Source organism: Corvus cornix, unplaced genomic scaffold (genome assembly GCF_000738735.6).
Source record: "Corvus cornix cornix isolate S_Up_H32 unplaced genomic scaffold, ASM73873v5 scaffold4, whole genome shotgun sequence".
Classification (NCBI taxonomy): Eukaryota; Metazoa; Chordata; class Aves; order Passeriformes; family Corvidae; genus Corvus; species Corvus cornix.
The window spans coordinates 6,803-25,277 of NW_024108689.1; the positions used below are offsets into that span (position 1 = coordinate 6,803).

Here is an 18,475-nt window from a genome sequence, read left to right on the forward strand (position 1 = left end):
GGGAGGGGTAGAGGGGAGGTGGTTCTTTTGTTATTATTTTTAATTAATATCTTTTCAGGTTTTTAATTAGCAGAAACCCTTCCCTGCCTGTTTGCAGCCAGATCTAGGGTGAAAGGAGGTGGAAGTTGGTGCAAAGGAGCTGTGACCTCACTACAGAATTCAGAAGTCTCATGTGACAGAAAGTGAGGCAGGTCCCAGGTAGCCACTGAGAGAAAGGGCCGGGGGCTGGAGGTGATGGGCACAGCTGTCCATCCTGTGTTGGGCCACGAGGAACTGTTTCTCCATTGGTCATGATCTCCTTAGGAAACCCTGGATCAAGGTCAGCTGCACAGTGCTGCTATCATGTCTTCAAAGGGGTCATTGGAATCTTTCTCTCTAATCCTCCAATGTCTAATTAGCTGTATAATCCTTGAGGACTTGACAAAGGGGGTGGGAAGGCAACGACTCATTAGGCCTTTCTTCATTTTAATGAGCCCTGCAGTGTATTTGGTGTTCTGAGTCCAGGATCCTCAGGTCCTGAGAGGAGATAGCAGCAGTCCCTCAAGAAATCCAAGTCAGAAGAGAAACCCAAAGTGTCTTGGAGCATTCAGAGTTGCCACTGAAAGCCCTTTCTGATGGAGCCTCCCAGGGCCTCCTTCGAGCCAGTCACTGGAGGCTGTGATTGCAGGCAGGCAGAGGCACTGGGCAGGTGGCTCTGGTGCTGAGCAAAGCCTTTGTTTGATGGAGCAGAAGGGCCAAGGCCTGAATCCCGGCCTCTGGGACGGGAGATCCTGTCCTTCCCAGAGCCCAGGGCTCTCCCTGGAGGCAGCCTGGGCTGTGAAGGGCAGTGCCCAGGGAAGGACAGCAGTGTAACGGTGCCCAGCGTCCCCAGGGCTGCCTGGACACAGCCCCAGTGCCACGAGGACAACTTGTCTCCTCACAGACCTCACTGGTGCAGACAACTGCCATGGCCAAGGGCACCAAGAGCTCAGGCTCTTGCAGGCAGCTTCAAAGCTCTTGGGGAAGGACCCTCTGGGAAGGCCAGGACGGGGAGTCCTCTTTCCTCATCAGCCTCATCCTCTCTCAAGCACTCAGCCCAGTCCTGTTTGCTCTTTCACCACCACCCCAGGTTTGGATTCCTTTGCACCAGCTGCTGCCTTTCTGAGCCATGGTAATTCTGCCCAGGCCAGCAGTGCCATGAAATGAGTCTCTTCCTTCCATGAGCTCTGCTGGCCTGCTGCTCCTCACACTGTCATCCAAGAGATCCCACCATGAGGAAGAGATTTTTTACACAGAGGGTGGTGACAGCAAGGAACAGGCTGCCCAGGGAGGTGTTGGGTGCCTCATCCTTGGGAACATCCAGAGCCACGTTGGACAGGGCTTTGAGCAGCTTGCTCTGCTTGAAGATGTCCCTGCCCATGGCAGCTGGTTGGACTAGATGGCCTTTAAAGGTCCTTTCCAACCAGGCCCATCCTATGATTCCATCATTCCATGATCCCGTGAGCGACTGCGCTTCAGGATGAGCCATCCTCACCCATCCCTGGGCAGCTGGCACAAGGGACCTTGAGTGCAGAGGGACCTTGACATGCTCAGGGATTTGGCCAATGTAAACGTCCTGGTGATTTTCCCTAATCCCTCAACTCTTAGGTTGAGACTTCAGGAATGTAGTCAAAATGAAGAGGTTTCAACCTAAAGAGACAAATTCAACCACATGGATTTTGGAGACCCAATTCTGCATTCATGCCAACGTATTTAGCTCCTCAGCCTGTCTTCAAGTAGATTCTGCAGAGTCTAGAGCCATGTGCATGGACAGGCACAGTCCCTCCCAGAGGAAGGGTGTATGACCATCTCCTAGGCTGACATGCACATAGGAGGCCACCAGCCCCAGTGCCCACTTGTGCCAGGCCTCCAGGATGGGTGCGACTCATTCAGCAGGACCCTCTATTCCTGCAACAGCTCCTTGGGCTTCCTCTACCCTTCCCAGCGGCTCCCAAAATGCTGGGAGCTTTGCTTTTGGCTTTATCCCTACATCCTGGGGCAAGGTTTGCTAAATTCCTGCTTTGCAACTTGCCCTGTTTCCATGTCCTGTTTGCTGCCTCTTTGTGCTGGAGTTCTGTCTGTTCAGCCAGCAGAGAAGGATGCTTATTTCACGGGAACGTGGAGAAATCCTTCTTGTCCTGGCAGGAAGCTTTCCTGCAAGGCCTGTAAGATCTCCTGAGCTCCTTCAGCCTTCAGAGCTGCCTTTACCATGGCACCTCTTGGATCAGTCTCCCAGTACATCAAATTCTTCTCCTCTGGAGTGCCCTGGCCCACGCCCTGCTGCTGCCCTTGCTCCCTGCCCTTTGGCATGTGAGACGCCCCGATTTCATTGTCATGACAGCCAAGGTGGACACTGCTGACCCCATTCCTGAGCAGCTTCTCCTGTTGGTCAGCTCCAAGTCCCAGTGAGTATCACCTTTCTTAGCCCACCTGGCAGCCCATCCAAGGAGTTGTCCAAAACTCCTTCGGGCTGTTGGCACCCCATTGCTTTGCCTGGCCAGGGAATGCCAGGACAATTCTAGTCCTCCATAGGAACCTGCTCCTTTTCCTGGAGATGTGGGACCACCTCTGGCATTTGTGCCTGACCTCTGACCAGCTCACTCCTGCCTTCTGTCTGCATCAATTGCAATTACGGGAGTTGAGAGAAGACACTCACACCCAGGTGTCTATTCCGTGCACACATGTACAGAGGCAAGAAGAAACTCACCTGCTGTGGCTTAGTGGAAGGTGTGGGATGGGAACTGGGTGTCCCTCAAATGCTGGGAACCCAAACCCAGGATGAGATGCCTCCACTGGCCCATCTGGATCCCTTCCCTCAGCAGGGGTAAAGGAGATCGCATCCTGGGGAGATCACTGCCTGGGTGTCCTGTGCAATAACAAGATGAAAAAGGATATTGAGTTGCAACTTCACCTCTGAGAGGAGGAATGATGCCTCTGGAAATAAGTTAGTCACCCCAGTGCAGGCAGTGAGACCTCAGTGCTCGCTTCAGGCCGTTTGACAGCAGGTTCCCCTGGAGCCCCAGGGACACCTGGCGGGAGCCTCGAAGGTGAGGGGAAAGTGCTGCCTGGGGCTGTTGCTGCGCTGCTGAGCTGGGCTGGGCTCGGGGCTGGAGGCAGCTCCTGGCAAGAGCAGCGCCGCAGAGAGACAGCTCTGCCCAGGAGCAGCTGCTCTGCACAGCCCAGCAGGGCTGGGGCACAGCCGGCAGGCACCCAGGGCACGGGAGGGAGGCACAGAGAGGGGAAGGGCAGGCTGGGCTGGGAGTACAGAGAAGAGCTCCCTTGGAGCCAAGGCTTTGCAGCCCCTGCCAGGGTCAGTGTCTGGCTGCAGGGCAGTGCAGCTGCCTGGAATGCTATCCCAGAGCTGGCACAGCCCCCAGCCTTCGGCTTCGCTGCTGCACTGCCAGAGGCACAGGGCGTGTGGGCTCCCTGGCGTGGGCACGGCTGCAGGCTGTGGAGCTTCGTGTGCTGCCAGCGGTGCCCAGGCAGGAGAGGGGGCTTCTGCTTTCAGGAGGTCTTCTCCCAGCTCTACATCACCCCCAGGACATTGCTGAGGGCACTTTGCAAGGGAAAGGTCAAGGGAGGGATTACTATAAAGATAAGGAGCTTCCCTGAGTCTGTGATTTCAGTTTCATATTCTTGGGGAATTGGGGATGGAAAATACAAAAGGGGCTCTCCTTCTGGAACAAGTCACTGAGAGCCCTGAGCTGTAACTTTGAGTGACCAGTAGGTCTGATTGAAGCCTCTGAAAGTGCCTTCAGCCATTCCTCTGCTGATAGAAGCACAGGCATCACCTCTGCTGGGCCCATCAGGTTGCTGTGTCCTGCCCTTTCCCACCTGCAAACGGGAAGACGTGTCCAGCCAGCGCCCTGCCAACACGCAGGTTTCTGGAGGGCCACGGTGAGTGCAGGGGTCTTGTGCTGGGTTCTCTGAACGCTGACAGGGGAAAAAAAGCTTCCCTGGAGGAAAAACCCCAGGCAGCAGAGATCATGGAGTGAGGGGAAACTATAACCAGAAATGCTGTGTGGGGGAGACTTCAGAGAACTCTGTGTGACCCACTCCAATGCCGAGCCCTTCCTCTGAGCAAGCCTCCTTTGCCTCCTCCTCTTGCACCCAGCCAAGCCTCTGCCCTCAATACCGTGGGGCCAAGGCCAAGATCCCCCTCCTGGGCAGGCAGAGCTGCAGCAGAGCCATGGGGCAGCTCTGCAGCCCCGGGCCCAGTTCCTTCTGCAGAGCACAGGGCTGGGAGCAGCCGCCCAGCACCGGTGGTGGCACAGCTGGGTGAGGCTTTTGCTGCCCTCACTGCCCGGCTGCCCCTGCCCTGGCCTCTCTCAGCCACAACCTCTCTTTGTGTTTCCTTGCTCCTCCACTATTACTGTATCCCACAGCCGTAGGAAGGAGAGGAGAGAGATCCAGCAGGCAGGAATTGTGCAGCAAGATTGATTTATTTAATTATTTTACAAACTCTTTTATAGACTTTTCTTCAGAGTCTAATTGGACAAAGGATCAGCCACCCCTTGGGGGTGACTGGCTAAAATCCTAAAACATCCATTGTCAAAATATTTTTCTACTGTACCATAAACAAGGCTTTTGCAAGGTCACAGGTGTTCATAGTTTATAGAACTCTGCTACTATCTTCTGTGAGAGAGAAAAGTCTCTCACGGGCTTAGAAAATAGCAAGAAAAATTCTTGCTAGCAGCATTTTTGTAGCCACACAACCTCTCTTTGTGTTTCCTTGCTCCTCCACCTGTCTGTGGTTTTGCTGTTGTTACTGAGTTCTCGCTCCCATTCTCCTTGGGGTTGGGATTTTCAGCTGCACAGTCAACTCTGATTCTTTCAGTCCTTTTCTACAGCCATGTCCATGGCAACAAGCTTCCCAACTTTCTTCTACACTGTGGGGCTGTAGGCAATCATTCTGTTTGTTGTTTGGGAATGAGCAATTCTCCCTTACTGAGATGCAATCCTGTACATCCTTCTTGGGTGTCCTTCCAAGCTCTGAACTGCCCTGCAAGGTGCAAACCTGTCTCAAGTATCTTTGTGTTCTCTGAAAGGCTCACGAAGAAGCAGAGACGCTGTGATGGAGGAGGTGGTGGTGGGTTGGTGAATTGAGCCGCGTGTGTCCTTGGCTGGAAGTGGGGTGCTGAGACCTTGAGGAAGGGTGAGACATTTCCTGGTCTGCAGTGGACCTCTCTGCTCCCAGCAGTGTCTGGTGGCTTTTCAGTGTGACATGGGAGCATAATCGCGCTCCATTTAAGAAAGGTGCAGCCGTGAGGCATCTGGGGATAGGACAGAGGGACAGAGCAGCTCTCACTGCGTGCTGAGCCTCAGGCAATAATGCTCTTGTCTTGCAGGACTCACTTTGTTCTTTGCACTAGAAATGCTGAGTGTTTCTGACATGCAAGGACACTCAGGTAGAGGGGGAAGAACTGCAGAAAAATCCAAATTTCCCATCCATCCCCTTTGCTTAGCATTGGGATTGCAGGTGCTGACCAGCCCTTCTGTGCTAGGAGCAGTTGCAAGTGCAAATGTGAAGCCAGAGCACTGTCTGCTATTCCCCAAATTCCCCTGAAGTCAGTGCTGCAGAGCTGGGCTGATTCCTCAGCAGCTGTGGGCAGAGGATCTGCTCCTCACAGGACACTCATCCAGCACCAAGCAGAGCTCCAGGCACAGAGCTGAAGGCAGCAGTCCTACGAAGGGAAAGTGGGTCTGAGTAGCAGGGGGATGGTCTCTGAGAAATGCCTCTCATTTTCCTCAGAGAAATCTCTGGAACTTGTCCCTGTTTTTTCTCCTTCCTACCAAGAGGGACAAAAAGTTCAACAGCAGCTCCATCAGCCAGTTACTTGTCCTGGCATTGGCAGACACGCGGCAGCTGCAGCTCCTGCACTTCTGCCTCTTCCTGGGCATCTCCCTGGCTGCCCTCCTGGGCAACGGCCTCATCATCAGCGCCGGAGCCTGCGGCCAGCACCTGCACAGCCCCATGTTCTTCTTCCTGCTCAGCCTGGCCCTCACCGACCTGGGCTCCATCTGCACCACTGTCCCCAAGGCCATGCACAATTCCCTCTGGGGCACCAGGCACATCTCCTACTCAGCATGTGCTGCTCAGGTGTTTCTGTTTGTCTTCTTCATGGGAGTAGAGGTTTCCCTCCTCACCATCATGTGCTACGACCGCTACGTGTCCATCTGCAAAGCCCTGCACTACGGGACCCTCCTGGGCAGCAGAGCTTGTGCCCACATGGCAGCAGCTGCCTGGGCCAGTGCCTTTCTCTACGCTCTCATGCACACGGCCAATACATTTTCCCTGCCCCTGGGCCAGGGCAATGCCCTGGGCCAGCTCTTCTGTGAAATCCCACACATCTTCAAGCTCTCCTGCTCACACTCACATTACCTGTGGGAAGTTTGGCTTATTGTGGTTAGTGCCTGTTTAGACTTTGGCTGTTTTGTGTTCACTGTGGTGTCCATGTGCAGATCTTCAGGGCTGTGCTGAGGGTCCCCTCTGAGCAGGAGCCTCTTCCATGTGCATCCCTCGTGTGGCCGTGGTCTCTCTGTTTGTCAGCACTACTGTGTCTGCCCATCTGAAGCTCCCCTGCATCTCCTCGCCATCCCTGGATCTGCTGGTGGCAGTTCTGTACTCAGTGGTGCTTCCAGCACTGAACCCCCTCATCTACAGCCTGAGGAACCAGGAGTCAAGGAGGCAATTAGGAAACTGATTTTAGGAACCTCTTCTGGTAGCTTTTAATCTCTTTTCACAAATGACTCTCATAGTATTGCCCTGGAGACCTGAACCTCCTGGTTTGTTGGGTTTTTATTACTATTATCATTCACTGTATTGTTATTTGTGTTTATTATTTACCTAAATGACTATTTAGATTTAGACTATTTAGATTTAGGATGAACCAGCTCTGCATCACCTGGAGCCTTTAGAGTGTGTCTAAAAGGGCCCAGAGCTGATGCTTTCATAGCATCTTGGGAATAAAGTGGGATCTCCCCAGTGCACTGACTGAAGGTTTGGCTCTTCTTCCAAGCTCATGTCAATTTAAGCCAAGAGAATTTCCCCACCTCAAGGGTCTGTAGCTCCATGGATTTTGGAGAGGGAAAGTGCCCACATCAGTAGCTGCTAAAGCCCAAGAATTTGATTTGGACAAACCCACTGTTGTATGGTGACAGTGGAGATGGTGACAGGTCACTGAGGAACATACCCAAGACTGTCCCCCATGGCACAGGGCACAGAATGTTCTCCAGGACAAGAAACTGGAGCTGCCTGGACAGCCCAGAGTATCTGCAGGCCTGTGTGAGCCTGGGCTGGGCAGTGACTGGAGCCCCACCAAGGCACAGATCAGCCAAGGTATTGACCCCCAGAGGGAAAGCACTAAATCCCTGCATCTGCAAGGAAACACAGATGGACACAGCAAACCATACCCAGAGCAGCTCCAACAGGGAAAGGAACCTTGACAGCCACCGCACACCTGCAGATCACCCCCCACAAACCCAGGAGCAACACTAATGGCCCCCTCCTGTTCCCTCTGCGGCTGCTCTGGTGTGCAGGTCACAAGTGCTGCAGGTGTCTCCTGCAGCACAGACCCGCGGGCACACACACACGGGCTCTGTCCAGTCTGGGACAGGCATTTGGGGCTGCCCAGGTGCCCTGCCCAGACTTGGGGCTGTTGCCATGAGTGGCTGTGCTGGAAGGGGCTGCTTCAGGCTGGTTCCAGCTGGGTCTGGGCATGGGAGTCTTCATGGCAATGGCCTGCGCTGGCTGATGTGGGGCCTCAGGGTGCGCAGGGAGCACTGTGACACTGCGGGGCCCCATGGAACCAAGGGGACATTGTGACCTCTGGGCCCTGCCCTGCCCCTGGGGTGTTTCAGGAGCCCCGGGGCACCCAGGGCAGCAGAGCAGAGCCCCTGGCTCAGGAGGCAGCAGCTCCCCAGGCAGGCGGGTGAGGGGCGTGCTAGCCAGGTAACAAGAAGCCCAGAGGTCTGGCTGCATCCTCTGTGTCCGCAGCTCCAAGGAAGAGAGGGAGCTCCTCACCCAAAGGAGCTTGTCCTGGGCAAGCTGTCGGGTTGCACCAGCAGAGGCAGAGAAGGAAGGAGGGGACTCTTCGTATAGGTTCCGCGTGCAGGTTTATTCACAGGTGAAGGGACTAGGGACGAAGAGCCGATTTTTGAAGAGGGTCCAGGGATTTTATACTCGGGGAAGGTGTACTAGTTTGAAAAGAAACTAGTGGGAGACACCAAGTCAGAATAACAATTTAATGGGGAAATTAAAGAAAAGGAAAAAAACCAAACAAAAATAAAGGCAGAAAACACTGGGTTAAACTGACAGAGTCAGAATACAACCAGACACCCTGTTAATCAGGGTGGTGGTAGCAGTGTGGTAGAATGGTGGCTGCAGTCCTCCTGAAGTGGTGATCCTGTAGAAAAAAGGGGCTGCTCTTCCTCAGAAGGTCACGTGGTGGCTGTGTAGCTCCTGTCCACTGGAAATCCAGTGGAAGGGTTGTCTCTGGTGTTCAGAATCTCAGATTATATCCACGATGGGATGCTTGGTTCTTCCTTCTGGGTGGAGCATCTCACAATGGGGTAATGAGTCATGAGGCCAAGTGTTGATTAGGCTCATTAACAGAAGATAGTCCGGAGGGAGTTATCTCTGAGTCATGCGGCAGGACAATGATGGGCCATTAACAGAAAGATAGTCTGGGGGCAGGAGGCAAGGAAACACTGCCCCACCTGATTTCAACAGCTCACGAGGATGGTAATAGAAAACCCTGCAACCCAGGACAGCAGGAAAGGCGGGGATAAGGGATACCGCCAATAGGGTACGGCTAAGGAGGCAGGATTAACAATGAAGTAGGCAATGGGAAGAACTCAGAGGAGGGACTACAGGGGACAGCCAATGGGGTATCGAGTAACATAGAAACTTCTAGAGCTGATACATATTTAACTAAGGGAAATTAATATTTACAGACTTATACATAAAACAGGGAGGGGAGAACAAGAACCAACCAATTTAGAACATGTAAATAACCGCACCAAGGGGTGATGGCATCTCACCCTAACCAGATAGTCTTTATACATTGGTGCCTGACCACCAAACAGTGGGTTCTAGTGTTTCATCTGGGGTTGGGGTGGCTGCAGCCACTTGCACTGCCACAGGCGGGTGGCAGGAGGTGCCCATGGAGAAGAGGAAGGCCAGGGCCCAGCGCCCCAAGGGCAGCACCAGCTGAGGGCCGGGCAGGGAGGGAGAGGCCGGTGCTGGGACGGCGCCAGGGCTGCCCAGCAGTGTGCCAAGGCCGTGCCTCCATCCCACACCTCCTGCTCTTGGTCAGCCTGCAGCAGCAGCAGCCTCGGGGCAACCAGGGCCAGGCCTTGTCCTTCCAGCAGCAGTGGGAGCCATCGTGGCCTGGCCCGGGGGCCCTGGCGGGGACAAGGGCCGCAGTGGGCCAGCTGCTGTCCTGGCCGGCCCTTGCAGCCGGGCAGCCCGGCCAGCGCCACAGCCCCAGCCAGCCCTGCCCGGCGCTCGGCAGCAGCAGGGGCACTGCCCAGCCCTGCGCCCGCCCCGCACCAGGAGGCCAAGGCGGCCTCTGTGTCCAGCAGCAGCCCGCACACAGAGCCTGCAGCCAGAGGCACATTCAGCTGCTCCTCAGCGTGCCCAGCGGGGCACACGGACGCAGCCCCGGCACAAGAGGAGGCACATTCAGCTGCTCCTCAGCGTGCCCAGCGGGGCACACGGACGCAGCCCCGGCACAAGAGGAGGCACATTCAGCTGCTCCTCAGCGTGCCCAGCGGGGCACACGGACGCAGCCCCGGCACAAGAGGAGGCACATTCAGCTGCTCCTCAGGCAGCACAGCGTGGCTGCCCCTGGGCTCCTCCAGGCCTGCACAGCTCCCTCTTTCCTGGCACAAAAGCCCTTCAGGCTGATACCCAGGATCTCAGTTCCTTAGTCCTCCTTGTGGCAAATGACTCCAAGAGATGCCTGGGAAGTCTCAGGGAGATTCTGGAAGATGCAGGTTCACTGCAAAAGTAAAGATGTATCAATGTCAGCTTCCCTGGAACAATCTGGGGCTGCCAGACAGGATTTTTTGTTCTGAACTTGGAGGTCAAGATTCTCAGAGGTGTCTGGGAACAATGTCAGGTAGATCCAGAAGATCCAGGAACCATGAAAAGAGAAAAATCAGCTCTGGTACTTGCCTTGGAGGAGTCTAAGGGTTCTACCCAGGATTTCAAGTGCCTAAACCAGAGATGAAAAGACTCTGGCAGATGCCAGGAGGAGTCTCCAGTGGATCCCGGTCTAGAGAAAACTTCCAAATGAGCAAAAACATCTTGGGAATCTTCCCTGGAGAAATCTGGAGCTGCTTCCTGGAGCTTCTTCAAGGAGATGTGAAGACTCTGGGACCTACCTGGGAGAAGTCTTGGGTGGATTTCTCCAAAGGAGAAAAAACATATTGGAAACCTTCCCTGGAAGATTGTGGGCCCGTGGTTATAAACTCAGGTCTCAAAATTAAAGATCAAAAGACTCCAAGAGAATCCTGGGAGGAATGTCAGGTGAACCCAGAAGGATGTAGTTTCTTGCAAGGGGGAAGAAAGCACCTGAGGCAGCTCTGCTGGGGCTTCTGCCTGGGATCTCAGCTCCTTAGAATGGATATGAAAAGACTCCAGGAGGTGCCTGGGGGGGGACTCACATGGATCCTGGAAGATTCAGGATGCACAAGAAAAGAAAAATCACCTTGGGTAATTCCCTTGGGTGAATCTGGAGCTGCTCTTGGGATCTCAGCTCCCTTGAGGAGAAGGGAATACGCTCCCGGAGATGCCTGGGAGGAGTCTCAGGTGGATCCAGGAAGAGGAAATATCCCATTGTGCCAGTTTGGCCAAATTTAGAAATACATCCTCTGAGAGAAGGCAGGTTACAACCAGCCCTCCCCCACCAGGTTTGGGAAAAAAAGAAACTTTTTCCTTGAAGGAAAGTGAAAGAGATAAAAACTATTTCTTTAACAAACACACGGGAAAAAGATAATAATGCTAAATAATAAAACCTCTCGCTCTGCTGAGAGAAACCTGGGAACATTTCAGAGTCCTTCCGTAGATCTCTCTCCCCCTCCTTGGAGCTGGGACGGGGTGGTGGGCCCACCTCGAGGGCCAAGGCCTCGGTGGAAATTCCTCCCGATGTATTCTGATGTTGAAACCGTCCAGCAGACAAAAAAGGAAAAAAACAAAGTCCCAGGAAAACAAAAGTTCAACTCTCCGTCTCCCCCTGGAGAGAGAAAAAGGAGCTGAAAAACTGGCCGAAAGCAAGCAGGGTGCCTTCCCCACTCTTGCTCTGCTGCTGCAGCTGAAAAAACGTCTCTAGCTCTGTGTGACCTTGAACAAGCTGCAAACTGCTTTGAAGAAGTTTTGCTCAGTTTTTCCTCCCCCCTCTCAGGCTCAGTTTAAAGGCACAGAAAGGCACAAAATTAATTCCTGGGCATGGGGCAGCGATAGGGGATACACATCACAAAGTCACCCCAAGACACCCATAAAAGCAATATTTAAACTGGAGCAATATTTAAACCAGGGGAGAGTCTGGTGCTGCACCTGGTTATGGAGTCAGTGTCCCTGGAGGTGTTTAAGGAAAGACTGGACCTGGCACTCAGTGCCCTGGTCTGGTTGCCACGGTGGTGTTTGGTCATAGGTTGGATTTGATGATGTCGGAGGTTTTATCCAAAGGAATTGACAAAGATCAGAAATCAAGACTCCAGAAAATGCTTGAGAAGGCTCCAGCTCAATCCCAGATGATAACTTTTCCTTTAAAGAAGAAAAATCCTCTTGGGTACCTGCCTTGGAGCAGTGTGGGGCTGCTACCTGGGATCTCAGCTCCTTAGAGGAGATGTGAAAAGGCTCCAGGAGATTCCTGGAAGGAGTCTTGGGTGAATCCAGGAGGATACAATTTCACTTCAAAGCAAAATAGCATCTTGGGCACCTTCCCAGGAGGAGCCCAGGGCTGCTACCTGGGATTTCAGGTCCCCAAATCAGAGACCAAGACTCCAAGAAATGCTGAGAAGGGTCTCGGCATTTTCCTTCAAAAGAGAAAAATCATCTTCGATTGCCTCCCTGGAGCCATCTCGAGTCACTACCTGGGATCTCAGCTCCTTCATGGAGATGTGAAAAGACTCCCAGAGATGCCTGAGAGGAGTCTCAGGTAGATCCTGGAAGATGCAGGTTCCACGACAAGAGAAAAATCACCTCAGATGCCTGCCTGGGAGCAGTCTGGGGCTGCTAGCTGGGATATCAAATCTCGGGGTCACCAGATGTGGACAGCCAGGCCATTTTAAATCTCAGTGCCCACACAGAACTCCATCCTCCGAAGCTGCTAACAACAACAAAGCAGCCCCCAGAGCAGTTCTGTGTAACCAATGTGGTAAACTGGGACATTATAAAAAACAATGTAAATCTCATTTCCATGCCAATGGAAATCAGGGAAACTTCCAACGGAGCTCGAGGGGACAGCGCATTCAGACAGAAATATTTCCCCAGGAGCCGCTGCACCCGGCACAGGTTTGTGTGACCGGCCTGCCAGCGGAACAAAAGGCTCAGCAGGGATGGATGTTTGCACCGCCAGCACAGTGATTACAGACTCTCCTGCAGTTCATAAAGTGCCTTTGGATGCACATGGACCCATAGGGCAAAATTTAAGTGCTTTGCTAATAGGAAGATCCAGTGCTACTTTGCAAGGGATTTTTGTGCATCCGGGAGTAATTGATGCAGACTTTACAGGACAAATATGTGCAATGGTTTTTACACCCTCTCCTCCTGCAGTCACACCTGCTCATACTCATGTTGCTCAACTTGTACCTCTCCAGTCTTGTGTTCTCAGGACTGGACTTAAAGAGAGAGGAGACCGAGGCTTCGGTTCTACCGGCGCGCCTCAGGGTTTTGGACTCAACAACTTTCTGAGCAGAGACCACAACTGATTTGTGAGCTAACACTGAAGGGGACACAGCCACAGACTGTTGAGATCAAAGGGCTGATTGATACGGGAACAGATGTCATGGTGATTTCACATCACAACTGGCCAAACTCATGGCCTGTCACTGCAGTGGGAAATTCAATTGCGGGTCTTGGGGGAATGACACAAAGTTATTTAAGTATTATATTTGTGCTCATAAAAAATCCAGACAACCAGGTTGCTACAGTTCACCACATATTTCACACTCTACTACTGTTCCTCTGACTTTGCCTCCAGGGGTGTTTTTTATTTGCAGAGACCGAGCATGGGCTGCGATTCCATCACACATCAAGGGAGGTCCTTGCAGCTTAGGATGACTCTCACTGTTAACACCTAACACATAGCTATGATTTTACAGCATAAACTACGAAGAGGAAAATGCAGCACCCGTGTGTTTGCCCCTGATTGTGATGACAACACCAAATTTTGGCCACCAGGTGCTCAATGGGCTGTTTCCTTCCTTTCTCCACAAATAGCAGCTGCTAAAGCACTGGGACTGTTAAACAAGTTAGGATGTTGGTTAGCTTGGCAGAGTAACGCTACTTCCCTTGCTTTAGCCGGATTATGAACGGGTGTCGGTTCAGTAAGGCACGCTACACTGCAAAATAGAGCTGCCGTTGATATTTTGTTATTAGCACATGGACATAGATGTGAGGATTTCGATGGAATGTGTTGTATGAATTTGTCTGATCATTCAAAATCTATTCATGCCCACATTAAAGAATTACAAACAAGCGTGTCAAAATTGCATGAAGAATCAGAATCTGATTGGCTCAATAGTTTGTTTGGCAATTGGAAAGTTGCAGGATGAATCAAAAATCTACTTAAAATCAGATGCCTGATCCTATTGGTTATTTTTTGTATCCTGTTCACTGTGCCGTGTTTATTGTCTTTTTTGCAAAGGGCCCTGCAAAAGTCAATAAATGCTGCCTTTGTAATACAAAAACAGAAGGGGGGACCTGATGAGGCTGACAGCTGGTCTGGGGGCCTCACAGAATCAGACCTGAAACCAGTCAGAGTTTACCCATGAGAATATTACAGTGAAATTCTGCGGCTTCAGTGAAATCCACAGAGAAGGCCAAGAAGATAATCAATGAGAGGAGATGTTCTGGACACAAGGGGAGGATGTTCTTGTTATGGGACACTGAGAGTGTACAAGGAAGAGCTTGTTGATAACATCTAGCAGTTATACCTTTGCTTGTGTAGCTGATTGCTTTACTGCCTGAATGGTCATTGTTTGTTAGACAGCCTTGTCACTGTTTGCTAAGCAGCCAGTCTTAAATTAGGCCACAGCCATTGGGAAGAGGTGCAAGAACAGCAGTAGAGAAAATTAAAAGTCTTTCTACCTTTCTTGACTATGGATTACGGCTAGTGTGGCTTTTATGTCTGCCTCGACAAAAGCCATAAGTTGTGGTCAGCAGCTCCTTGTCCCCTTGGAGACCACTGACCAGTGGGGTCCCTCAGGGGTCGGTGCTGGGGCCGATGCTGTTCCACAGCTCTGTGGGCACCATGGGCAGTGGGATGGAGACACCCCCAGCCAGTTCCCTGACAACCCTGAGCTGTGTGGTGGGGGAAGGGATGGATCCAGAGGCACCTGGACAGGCTACAGGGCTGGGCCCAGGCAAACCTCATGAAATTCAGCAAAGCCAAGGGCAGTATCCTGCACCTGGGAGGCAGCAATGCCAGACACAGCAACAGGCTGGGCACAGCAGGGACTGAGAGCAGCCCCTGGAGAAGGACCTGGGAGTGATAGGTCACAGAAAGCTCCCCATGAGCCAGCTGTGAGTGCTGCCAGCCCTGAAACCAACGGAGCCCTGGGCTGCATCCAAAGGAGCGTGGCCAGCAGGTCAGTGGAGGGAATTCTCCCTGTCACAGCGGGGATTACTGCAACAAGTGTATTTCAAACCAGGAGTCCCATGGAAACGAAGTATATATGGACAGATTCGTGGTAGATGTTTCAGAGATGTTTATTTCTCCAGCCACATGGCCGGGGCTCAGCTCAGGAACTCTCTCAGTCACGGGACCCCAGGGCCCTTGGCGTTATCAGGGAACCCAAACCAACCAATGGGGAATGAAGCTGAGCAGGGGCAGGGAAACCCCGTGTCTGTGCCCTCAGGGCCCCTCTCCCAGGGCTCCATGGCAGGGGGAAGGGACCCCAACACCTCACCCGTTTTATTTTAATAAAAGGAGAATGAAAACAACTGGATAAACATAACAAGAACAGTTTCAAGACAAAACAAGCCACCCTCCTGAGTCTTTAAATGTCCAATCAGATTCTGTGGAACATCTTAGGGCTGACAGACGGGAGACAGAACTCTCCGGGCATGTTTTGTAGGGAAACTGAGGCAGGAGATGGTTTAATTTCTTCCCTTCCCCTTTTCATCCCCCCCTCGGCATCAGAGAGGAATTGTAGGGAAATGGAATTGTATAGGGAAGCCATGGGGTGAAAAACGGATTAGGAATAAACTGGGGATAGGGTAAACTTAGGAAGGGGTTCATATTGGGTATAGGGTAAAAGGGGAAAGTAGGCTGTGAGTAGGGAAATTGCTGGGATGGATATTGTTTATAATTTTGTGCATAACGGTTGCCTTTGACTGGAATACCCCCCGGCCCAGTAACATTTGCTGCTTGTAAACCCTTCTTTCCTTGTACTATATCAAATTGCACAACTTCCCCATCTCCTACACTTCGCAGGTAATTTTTAGGGTTATTCCTTTTAATGGCAGTTCTATGGATGAATAGATCTTCCCCTGTATCATCTCGTGTTATAAATCCATAGTTGTTTTTGACATTGTACCATTTCACAGTTCCTGTAACTTTCGTTGCTACAACTCCTCCTATCACGTGCTTGCGTGTTCATCGTGGCTGCTGGTCCCGCGTGGCCGCCGCCTCGCCAACTCCGACGTCTCGGCCGGGCCCCTGCATTGCGGCTGCTCCGCGCTCTCCGAGCGGCGCTGCTCCGGCGCGTGTCTGGGCTCTGCACGGCCCCGCGTTGCCATCGCCGCTGGCTCCGTGCCCTGTGAGTGGTTCCACTCGGCCAACTCCACGCTGCTTTGAGTGCGGCCCCGTTCCGGCTCGGTGCTGCGCTGCGCGGCTTCTCGTGTTGCTGTGGAAACCGCCGCTTCTCCCTCCACAGGGCTCTCCGAGCCGTGTGCTCAGAGCGGCCTGCCACGCCGATGCCCGGTTCCTGGCTGCTCGTGGCCCACAGCACCAGCGGCGCCTGCGGCATCGCTCCCTCACTCGCGGCCGCATGGCCAGGGATCCCGAGACAGGGATGGGGTCCGCCATAAGGCGCACGCTCCCGAGGGGGCCGGGCGCATCCAGCACAGGCACCTCCGCCGCCGTGTGCCACAGGGATGGCGGCCGCGCGGCCTCGGCCGCGGGACTATGGCCATCCTTTGCTTTAATAGGACCATATAAATGCTCCTGAATAGCTTCACTGACCACCATGGATCCACGCAAGGGTTCAATCACTAATACATGTTCTGTTTGATCTTTCATCTTCCACAAGATCTCGTCCCAAAAACACCCCTGACAAGATCCAGGAGGTTCAATATCAAAAAGTAACTCTCGAGAAATATAGGAGAAATTTTTGAAAAGCCAGTTAAAAAAAAGTTCTAGATCTCCCAGTTCCATTACTTTTTTGTTTTGTTGTTCAAGGATTCCTTTAACTTCTAGGTACATTTCTTTCTGTGGCTCAGAGAGCCCCATTTCCCACGATTCTTCCATAGTCCAGAGAGAATATCCAAATCAAGATGAGAAGAGAGAGGTCTAGAGTGGTTATTTTACTCATGAATTTTCCTCAGGGATCAGTATCCTGCTCGCATTCCTCCACCAGTTTGTCGCAGCGGGGATTACTGCAACAAGTATATTTCAAACCAGGAGTCTCGTGGAAAGCGAAGTATATATGGACAGATTCGTGGCAGATGTTTCAGAGATGTTTATTTCTCCAGCCGCATGGCCGGGGCTCTGCTCAAGGAACTCTCTCAGTCACGGGACCCGAGGGTCCTTGGCGTTATCAGGGAACCCAAACCAACCAATGGGGAATGAAGCTGAGCAGGGGCAGGGAAACCCCGTGTCTGTGCCCTCAGGGCCCCTCTGCCAGGGCTCCATGGCAGGGGGAAGGGACCCCAACACTCCCCCTCTCCTCTGCTCTTGTGAGACCCCACCTGGAGTCTGTTAGGAATGGAGAGGGGAGTTTTAAAGAAGTTTCTGCCTTTGCCCAGGCCTCTGGCAGTAGACAGTACTTTTACTGAGGTGGCCAGCACCCCAAAGCCCACTCTCGTTGCAAGTTCTTAATAATGGCCAATTAGGTCTATTACAAAATGAATTATTTATTTGATAGACACAAATTTAACAGACATAAGACTTAAACAGATTTACTTACTACACAGGATAAACCCAGAAACGCTACTAGTAGCTAAGCAGCTCAGTGCACTGTATTGAGGCACCTGTATTACTGTGTCCTAGGTTACAGTGTAAGATGTGCCCACAAGCGTGTGTTCTATCACCATGAGCTGTTAAAACCAGGTGGGGCAGTGCTCCCTGCCTCCTCCCTCAAGACTATGTCCTGTTAATGGCCCATCAGTGCCTTATCTCATGACTCACCATTCCACTGTGAGAACCAAGCATCCCATCCTGGGTATAAACTGCGATTTTTGAACACCACAGGCAGCCTTTCCCACTGGATTTCCAGAGGACAGGAGCTACATACCTACCCCTGGACCTTCTGAGGAAGACCAGATCTTTCTACACAGGATCACCACTTCAACAGAACCACAACCATTCACTTCAGGAGGACGGCAGCCACCACCTTATCGGACTGCTACTGCTACCCTGACTAACAGGGTCAGGCCGTATCTGACTCTGTCAGTTTAAATCAGTTTTTTCCCTGCCTTGTTTTATATACATATATATATTAGTAAAGAACTGTTATTCCTATTTCCCATATCTTTGCCTGAAAGCCTCTTGATTTCAAAATTATAATAACTCAGACGTGAAGTAAAGAAATTCAGCCAAATTAAATTTAATAAAGAAATAAATTTTATTCTGTGGCCGTCACACAGAAAGCCACGATCGGAAAAGGTCAGCCCCGAGCCCGGGATCGGTGCTGGGTGAACACAGATCTGACCTCTATCGCATCAGATCCCCAAGTTCACAAATGTCGCTTCAGCTGGTTCCTTCTTATACAGTTCTTGGGCAGAGTCCAAATTAATTCTATTCTTCTCGCAATTTAGCATATTCATGATGTTTTCGTGTCCCGAAGTTGGACTGCACAAAGCATTTCCCGGGTCTGATGAATTGTCCATCTTGGATGATGAATGGTCCATCTCCAATTCCTGGAACAGTTATTCTTAGTTCCCGGAATGGGATACTCCTTTAACATCCCCTAGATGTTAATCAGTTTCATCATCATCCAGATCATCGCCCAGGTGTGGTGTTAATGGTTCCAGATAAGGTCTACCTCCACCCGAGATAGACTTTTT

At 52.0% G+C, this 18,475-nt stretch overlaps 2 protein-coding genes across 2 annotated transcripts; both read left to right on the forward strand.

Annotated features, from left to right (window-relative positions):
* Window positions 1-5,737: 5,737 nt before the first annotated feature.
* LOC120412235 (olfactory receptor 14C36-like) lies at window positions 5,738-8,252 on the forward strand. Its single transcript, XM_039572582.1, is given in 4 exon segments — window positions 5,738-6,470; window positions 6,473-6,514; window positions 6,517-6,696; window positions 6,699-8,252. Coding segments are annotated over 4 exon segments (753 nt in total). The 5' UTR covers window positions 5,738-5,992; the 3' UTR covers window positions 6,752-8,252.
* Window positions 8,253-8,726: 474 nt separating this feature from the next.
* On the forward strand, window positions 8,727-10,797 carry LOC120412234 (collagen alpha-1(I) chain-like). Its single transcript, XM_039572581.1, has 2 exons — window positions 8,727-9,632; window positions 9,698-10,797. The coding sequence occupies exons 1-2, from the start codon at window positions 9,049-9,051 to the stop codon at window positions 10,032-10,034; spliced, it is 921 nt and encodes a 306-aa protein (XP_039428515.1). The 5' UTR covers window positions 8,727-9,048; the 3' UTR covers window positions 10,035-10,797.
* Window positions 10,798-18,475: the final 7,678 nt, after the last annotated feature.

What these genes read in the sequence shown, in the direction of transcription:
- LOC120412234 (XM_039572581.1), top strand. Translation starts at nt 9,049, where the DNA reads ATGGCATCTCACCCTAACCAGATAGTCTTTATACATTGGTGCCTGACC. An exon ending in CACAGAGCCTGCAGCCAGAG is followed by an intron (nt 9,633 to 9,697) that starts GCACATTCAGCT and finishes GCACAAGAGGAG; the next exon opens with GCACATTCAGCTGCTCCTCA.